This window comes from Littorina saxatilis, linkage group LG7 (genome assembly GCF_037325665.1).
Source record: "Littorina saxatilis isolate snail1 linkage group LG7, US_GU_Lsax_2.0, whole genome shotgun sequence".
Classification (NCBI taxonomy): domain Eukaryota; kingdom Metazoa; phylum Mollusca; class Gastropoda; order Littorinimorpha; family Littorinidae; genus Littorina; species Littorina saxatilis.
The window spans coordinates 21,200,875-21,209,947 of record NC_090251.1 but is presented as its reverse complement, the minus strand read 5'-3'; the positions used below and the strand labels follow the sequence as shown (position 1 = coordinate 21,209,947).

At 41.9% G+C, this 9,073-nt stretch overlaps 1 protein-coding gene across 3 annotated transcripts in view; it reads right to left on the bottom strand.

Annotated features, from left to right (window-relative positions):
• LOC138970889 (N-acetylated-alpha-linked acidic dipeptidase 2-like) overlaps positions 1-8,794 on the bottom strand; it is a 42,618-nt gene extending 33,824 nt beyond the window's left edge. Inside the window, exons 1-2 of one of the 3 annotated variants that reach the window (XM_070343466.1) lie at positions 8,484-8,794; positions 7,471-7,800 (exon numbers count right to left, since the gene is read on the bottom strand). In XM_070343466.1, coding sequence (XP_070199567.1) covers positions 7,471-7,712 — 242 coding nt within the window. In that variant the 5' untranslated portion in view covers positions 7,713-7,800; positions 8,484-8,794. Of the gene's footprint in view, positions 1-7,470; positions 7,835-8,084 lie in introns of all 3 variants that reach the window. The other 2 variants (XM_070343465.1, XM_070343464.1) reach the window with 2 other exon arrangements.
• Positions 8,795-9,073: the final 279 nt, after the last annotated feature.

The window sequence follows — 9,073 nt, the reverse complement described above, 5'->3', positions numbered from 1 at the left end:
CCCACATTAACTGACATTCTGAATGAGTATGATAGAGGTTGGGGTTGGGGATTGGGTTGACTTCATGTTAAAGTGATGTCTACAATATATGTGTACGGCATAGGACAGGAATTGTATCAATGGTACCACTTGTTACATTTAGTCAAGTTATGACTAAATGTTTTAACATAGAGACGGGGAATCGAGACGAGGGTCGTGGTGTGTGTGTGTGTGTGTGTGTGTGTGTGTGTGTAGATCGGTTCCGAGAAAACTACTGGACATATCTTCATTAAACTTCACATGAGAGTACCAGACCATTTTTTCTTTTCTCGGATAAATTTCTTCGATTACGTCATATCCGGCATTTAGTGGAACTTGAGGCGGCACTGTCACGCCCTCATTTTTCAACTAAATTGGTTGAAATTTTGGTCAAGTAATCTTCGACGAAGCCGGGACTTTGGTGTTGCATTTCAGCTTGGAGGCTTAAAAATTAATTAATGAGTTTGCTCATTAAAGTTGTCATTAAAATCAAATTTTCGCAAAGAGATTCAAAATTGATTGCATCGTATTCTTCATCAAATTCTGAATCAGAAAATATATACATAGGTCATGTTTACTCTTAAGATGTGTTCACAAATAACGAAAATAGGTTTAATTAGTACCACGATTAGAATTTAAGAAATCGATCCGAAAATGATTTCATCTTATCCTTTATAATTTTCTGATTCCAAAAACATATGTATATGATATTTTGTATTTAAAACAAGCTCAGAAAATTAAAAAGCGTGTTTTCCTCCTTAGCGCAATACGCTACCGCGCTATTCTGGCTTGTCAATTTCACTTCGTTTTGCACGTGAAGTGAACGATTTCCTTCTCGCAGGGATTGACAAACCTGACTTGTCTTGTTGAAAAAATGCAGTGCGTTCAGTTTCATTCTCTGAGTTAGACAGCTTGACTAAATGTCAAGGACCTCTAAAGAAAGTTTTTGCTCAATGTATAAATTACGCCTTACGCGACTTGTTACTTTTTGTGGTTTTCTTTGCTGGTTTTTCTCAATCATCATTACCGAACATGTAAAAAAGATACATGTATATCTTCGTCATTCTGTGCAGGCTTTGCAACAACAAAAATCGACCGAAGGGGGGGGGGGGGGGAGGGGGGAGTTGTCTGTTGTTGTTGTTGTTGTTGTTGTTGTTGTTGTTGTTGTTGTTGTTGTTGTTGTTGTTGGTGTTGTTGTTGAAAAGAGATACAAACAATTTAGACATTTTCAGAGTTAGTTGGAATGTACGTAGTTGTTGTCAAAGTAGCCTGTGAATCTTTTTTTAATAACTAAAAACAGCTGTGGTTGTCTTTTAAATCTTATAAAAGTGAAAACCGTCTGTTTTACAACCTAATTTAATCTTTTGAAAAAAAATAACTATACAAAAATAAATTAAAATTTAAAAAAAATGCATACATTCTTTCGTGAAGATAACAGCGCTGACTAGATTTCAAACCACTGAATTGTCGAGTGTGCAAAAGAGTAATATTTTAAGAAGCTGTCTTTTGGCGCCTTTTAATTGCGGCCAATTTGGGGGTTCCCTTCACAACAAATATATAATATGTTCTAATGCACCTTTGAGAATGCTCAGCTGATACAGTTTTAGACAGAAACAAAGCCGGCGTGAAAGAAACAATTGACGAAAATCATAACCATGTCTCCCTTTAAGAAGATTCTCGTAGACCACAGAGATACGCACATGAACGCCCCCCCCCCCCCCCCCCCCTTTTTTTTTTTTTTACAGTTAGTCAAGTTTTGACTAAATGTTTTAACATAGAGGAGGAATCAAGACGAGGGTCGTGCTGTTTGTATGTGTGTGTGTGTGTCTGCGTGTGTGTGTGTAGAACGATTCAGAGTATACTACTGGACTGATCGTCATGAAACTTTACATGAGGGTTCCTGAGAATGATATCCCCGGATAATGTATTATCTTTTTTTGGATAAATGTCTTTGATGACATATCCGGCTTTTTGTAAAAGTTGAGGCCGCATTGTCACGCCCTTATTTTTCGATCAAATAGATTGATATTTTGGTCAAGCATTCTTCGACAAAAGCCGGACTTTGGTATTGCATTTCAGCTTGGAGGCTTAAAAATTAATTAATCAGTTTGCTCATTAAAAATCTGAAAATTGTAATTAAAATTGTTTTTTTTAGATTAAATACCAGCTCTGAAAATTAAATATATGACAATTATGATTAAAATTAGATGTCCGGAATCGATTTAAAAGACAATTTCATCTTTTTCCTTGTTGGTTCCTGATTCCAAAACCATATAGATATGATATATTTGAATTAAAAACAAGGTCAGAAAGTTAAAAAAAAAAGAATAGATATACAGAAAAGCGTGCTATTCTGTTTAGTGCAACCACTACCGCGCTATTCTGGCTAGTCAATGTCACTGCCTTTGCCACGAGCGGTGGACTGACGATGCTACGAGTATTGTTACGGTCTTGGTGACAAAAATGCAGTGCGCTCAGTTACATTCTGTGAGTACGACAGCTTGACTAAATGTTGTATTTTCGCCTTACGCGACTTGTTCTTTAACATTTAAAAAGTTTAAAAAAACAAAGGAATACTATACTCACCGATACAAGAACGAGACAAGACGGTACGAATCTTCGCTTATGGAAGCTTCATCAGGAAAAACAAGAACACAAAAGACAACAAAAAGCAGACGCAGACGGTGAGTACAGTATTCCTTTGTTTTTTAACTTTGTTCATCTTACCACAGTCACTTCGTTGTTTAGATTTTTAAATGTTTTAACATAGAGGGGGAATCGAGACGAGGGTCGTGGTGTATGTGTGTATGTGTGTGTGTAGAGCGTTTCAGACAAAACTACTGTACCGATCTACATGAAACTTGACATTAGAGTTCCTGGGCATCCTGACCTCAGGTCAAAATGAGTTCAGCTCATTCTCTCCCTGACAGGATGCCTTGAGTTTCCTTGTCTGGCAAGGAAACCGATTTTTGTTTACATATTTAGAGCTTTTTGTAATGTATTATTGATATAAGCAGATTCGCGATCGTCGATAATGATTTTTCATGGTGTTTTGTAATTTTTAAATTACAAAGGAATTGATATGTAAGACAGTTTCAAGCGAGCTATTTTTCGCGGCTGTATTTACTGTGCAAACAACTCTAAATATGGCAAAAGTGTCACGTGATAATCAACCGTTTGGTTTCGGCGCTCACTGGAGCAGACGATTTTTTCTGTAACCAGTTGACAGTGATTACGGTCTCCTTCCGGCAGCAGTCCCAAAATTTCGACTTGTTTTGACCTTAGAACGATGTCTTTATCATAACTGTGAAGAACAGAACGGAGATCACTGTCGAAGTCGGCCAATCTGCAATCATTTTCGTCTCGCGAACACTGATCTCAAATTTAGATCAGTACTCGCGAAAAACATATGGGAGATAACTCTGTATTCTTATTTTGATAGATTCGCGTACGACTGTAGCGCCCGGTCAGAGAGATAACTGGCGATAGCCGTTGAGCGATGACTAATCAGAATGAGTTCCTGGGTATAATATCCCCACACGTTTTTTTTCGTTTTTTCGATACATGTCTTTGATGACGTCATATCCGGCTTTTGTGATTGTTGAGGCAGCACTGTCACGCCCTCATTTCTTTAACCAAATTGATTGACATTTTGGTTAAGCAATTTTTGACTTAGTCCGGACTTTTTGGTATTTCATTTCAGCTCAGAAGCTTAAACATTATTTAATTAGTTCAATAGTTTGCTCATTAAAGTTGTCATTAAAAACGATTTGTCACTTACAGATTAAAACAAATGATTGCATTGCATTCCTCGTTTTCTTTTGAATTTAAAAATAAATAGATTATGTTATATTTACTTGATAAACGCGATCAGAATTAAATAACGTGTGACGAGTATAATGTTCGCATGCTTGGCCGAGACGAGCGTGACCCGTCTCGGTGTTCGGGGAAGTTTAGCCGAGACTATCTGAATGTAGTCTCGGCGGTGACTGGTTTTTGGTGTTGAGCTTTTGGTTTGATGCCTACAGATTGACTAAATGTGTTTATATCGCTTCACGACTTGTTCCTTCTCCTGGACCCATCCCCGTCTGTTTTCCTATGTCCATTAATGTTCGCTTTCCGCTTCCTCTCCGTGTCGCACTGATGTCTAAGACACTCCAAAGAAATTGGTGGTAAAAAAGATAATGCGGGGGGGGGGGGGGGGGGGGGGGGGGGGGGGGGGGGGGAGTAAAAGCAGACTGACAAGCAAACAGATGCCGGGGAAGAAGAATGGGTGGAAAGAAGGAGACCAAATTACGCCGAGAGAGAGAGACCGAGACTGAGACAGAGACAGAGAGAACGATTGGTTGATCTTTAATAGGCTTACATAAGAATAGAAGCTTTACCGCCTGTCCGAATTAATTATGGAACACAAATGCAAATATGGTAATACTGTACTCATATAATTTAGTTATACAGTCAATATATGTATGTAATAGCAAAGCAAACAGACATGCATACAGTCAGAGGCAAACGAACAGATAAGCGCAAATACACTACACAATGGGAATGTTGAATTATGCGCACAAAGAACGGACACAAAGAGAGAGAGAGAGAGAGAGAGAGAGAGAGAGAGAGATCGAGAGAGTCGGACCCCCTGGGAGGCACTTTGGTGTCCCAAACTGTCCGCAGATGGTCCTCCGGTGAACGCTTTAGTAACCCAAAATTGTTCCCCGGGGGACACTTCCAGGTAGGGGTCAGAACGGGGTTATACACGGATTGTCAGTTGACAAGAGAAAAGGTGTGTTATCTTACACAATATTTCTACCGAGCGTGTAAACTGCACATACAAAAAGTGTGCTGCAACCACACAGCCCCCCCCCCCCCCCCCCCACCATTTCCCCCTCCGAACGTGAGAGCACCACACTTCAAAACTAGACACGGCTGAATAGACGATTCTCCGGTTCTGGCCGAGTTTTCGTCCGCATTGATCTGCAAAAATGGTCTGCGTGTCTGTCAGTGTTTGTCAGTTTGCTGGTATCACAGCAAATTAGTTTTCAGTTGTTTGTTTTTTCTCACTTTTTGTGAATGCCCGTGTATATATATATATACGTCTTTAACGCAAATGCAACAACTCTCGTAAAATTTGATTTGATTTGATTTGGTATGTAGGGTAAGGGAGGAACCGAACGCCAGGCAGACGGCTGCAAAACACGCCGCACTGACACCCAGAACACACGACGCGGCATCGCAATAGTCGGTGCTGCCTCCAGCAACCTTTGTGTCTTGGGACGGACAATAGCTAGTACCTTGCCAAAAAGTGTGTTTTGGCATTTGCTTTCTGTCGTGAAGAACCCATCATGACTTCCATGCGCTGTTAGGTAAAGCTCGGCAGAGATTGGAGGTGGAGGGGTGAAAGAGCAGAGTACCCTTCCGTGCCGGACTAACGTGACGAGAGGATAACACTGTCGAGAACGTAATCTGGAAAGACTAATAAACCTATTTCACGGACTCACTCTGACTCTTTCATTATTCGAGTAAAGCCGGACAATCGGTTACTCGTCAAAAACGTTCACACAAAAAAGCGGACGTACACAAATATAAACAACAAAATACAAATTTAAATACTTTTTTTTTTAAACCTTAGAGTTCAATTGTAACTGACGCAAAAAAAATATAAATAACAACAAGTGCTGAACTGAAACGAGGTCAGGGCATCCCCGTTCCCCATGTTCTAGAATTCCAAAATTGGTTTGTGTTAACAAAAACTATAGGCCCTATGCTACTTAAGTAATTACACCAACTATGCAGAGAATGAAACGCAGGGAGGGCCGGGCAGACAGACAGACAGGCAGACAGACAGACAGGCAGACAGACAGGCAGACAGAGACAGGGAGGTCTTAGCAAGAGAGAGAGAGAAAGAAAGAGAGAGAGAGAGATAAAAGTCCCACGCACTTTTGATACAAAACTTAGAGAGAGAGAGAGAGAGAGAGAGAGAGAGAGAGAGAGAGAGAGAGAGAGAGAGAGAGAGAGAGCATTGACTTGAAAGAGACCGCCTTCAAATAGCCGTGGAAGATCCTGACCTCTTGCAAGCTGTGAACGTAATGCAGGGATTCAAATCAAGACGTGGGCCTAAATCTCAATTGAAAACGTCTGTGGAAACTGTTGAAAGGTTTTATATCTCCTCTTTCGCTAAAGGTATATATAGGAACCTCTTTTTGGCTACGAACGTGTGTAGGGAACTTCCAAGCTACACACTAAATGTAAGCTCAATTGATCCATAAACACTGCAGAGACAAACAAACAAACAGACAGGCAAACAAACAGACAGAGTGAAACATATATACAACCCCGAATATACTGGGGTGTACAAATCGAGACGACTGAGTTGATGCAGTGGAAAGGGCGAGGATGATGCGATAATACACAGAGCAAACTATTATTTCTTGTTCTAATAAGTAATATAGGTATGTATAATGGTAGTCAGAAAAGCCAAATGATCACGGCTGTGCTATTGCCACGCCGCGTACTGTGCATGCAAAACCGCTCATCACATGCAAGCAAGTGTGTGTAAATAAAAATTATGATACAAGCACCTATAGGTACTAGGTGTAATAACAATATTGATGATCTGTCGAACAGCTCAGCGAGTACACTCAAAAAACAAAGAACAAGAGGCGAAGCCTTCAAGGCTCACGTAAGAAATCGACAAACAGTAACACAAACTCAATCACTCCGTCACACATACACACACACACACACACACACACACACACACACACACACACACACACACACACACACACACACACACACACACAGTAAGCATAGGTGAAACTGTGCAAGAAAGCGAGACCCTGGATCTGCCAAGTAGTCTCGGCCCGCTCACAATAACAATGACCGAGACTTTCAGTAATTCCTTTGCGTGACGTCTAACCCTCTTACGTCATAATGTGACGTCTTCAAATAGTTTCTATCACACACGTCGAACACTTTTGACCGAGACTGACGTAATCCATAGACTCGGAAATGTTAAAGTTTCTATCACAGACATACACACGCACGCACGCACGCACGCACATACGCACATACGCACGCACGCACTACGCACATACGCACGCACGCACAGACAGACAAAGTTACGATCGCATAGGCTACACTTACGTGAGCCAAAAATGAAATCCGTTTGTGCTTTGTTTCTGTGTGTGTGTGTGTGTGTGTGTGTGTGTGTGTGTGTGTGTGTGTGAGCGTGTGCGTGCGGTGTGTGTGTGAGGGTGCGTGCGTGTGTGTGTTTGAAACCACACAATGCGCCTCAGTTCTCAGTGTAGGCAACCATCGAAGACAAATTGCCTGTGCGCAATACATGTTCCTACTGACAAAGAATGCTTGCACTGTGGCACAACTTCTGTGACTGATGACTCATTTTTGTATCCTAGCTGCAGGCTGCAAGGCAGACCTGCATGCAACACTCACCTGAGATGCTGTTCTATGTGGCTGGCCTGGATTTCCTCCATCAGCTTAGCACTGACCATGAGGTCTTCTGCAGCCTCAGGAGAGGTCCGTTGTGCTGACGTCACGGTACTGTTTGACGTCGTCTCTGACGCCGCCATAAGGTCGTCCAGCAGAAACCATCCAATCAGAAGACCCGTCACAAAACACACTACGGCCACCACAATGGCCACGATGACCAAGACCTTTTTCCCTGTGGTCGTCATTGTCAGTCTGCTGGCCAGTTAGCCCGGCAGTTATACGGTTCTTCTATCGGGACTCAGGTGATGAAACAGGTTGACAGCCGGGTGTGACCTGAAGCCGGAACGACGATAGTCAGTCAGTGTGGCTTTGGTAAAGAAACAGACACAAGGTCCAACATACTAGTGGTGGCTTAACTGTTTTGGTGAGTAGTATGTCTCACTTTCTATAAGTTACAGCTCTTATAGAAAGACTTTGATTAACATTAAAAATAAAAATAAAAGTTACTGACGAAGAAAACAACCTGACTGACAACCGTAAAGCGATAACATAATGCACAACCTATGCAGAAGATATGAAGCAGGATATTCTGCGGCTTTGAAAGCTTAAATGCTTACGTTATTGACTTGACTTTTCAAGTTAAGTTTGTGTCCTGGTGAGTGAACACTGAAAGACCGTGGCACCAGCTGGCTGTTCCGAACTTCACTGGAAGCACGGTTTCAGTTTCAGACGCTGACATGGACGAATACAATTTCATTTAAGCGGCGCCATACTGACTTTGTGAGACAAGAAGATTTGGGTAATTTAAGCGGTAGGTCATATTAACGCTTGATTAAACTGAGTTATAGGCAGCAACACTGATAATCCAATCGAACTGCACAAAATTTAATTTTTTGAAATGAAGCCGCTGGAAAGCTATATGATTGGTTGGCTCTTTATCTGGGACTAGTAGAGAGGCCTTGGCTTCAACCTGTTCAAATCAACAAAAGCTCTGTTTTGTGTCAGTTCTGACTCACTCATTCGTTCATAACAAGGCCTTCGAGTCCCAAAACGGCGTCCTTGACTTCACAGTACCATGCTTCGAATACGCGGAACTTGTTTTGAGGTACACAACACTCTCCCAATCAGACAATTCCACGCCAACTTCACAGCACAACTTTTTCTCAACACACAACAAGACCCGTCTAGACTAGACAAACAGAGGCTCTGGTCTTTTGGCAGCTGCCTTTCCTATCATGATGTGGGTGATGCACTGATTACGACGGTGCAGTGACTTGCAGCAAAACACACTTCTTCGGCACCTCACGCCTGTGGAGCACAACTGAGCATGCAGACTAGACGTGAGTTGATGCTCAAACAGACACTACACGGGGAAATGGGGGGGGGGGGGGGGGGCTAACAAAAAAGAAGCCAGAAACTGTCTGCCAGAGAAAGGCGCTAATGCATGCTCACCCATACATCACGGGTCTCGTAGTGTTTTTCCCTGATGTGCGTGAGGGGGTGGTGGGAAGGAGACTTTCAAAACACTCCTTGCATTTTTCGTAACAGCGGGAAAGAAATTGGGGATGTTATGGGTTCCAGACAGCGCTCAAGATATTTCTGCGTG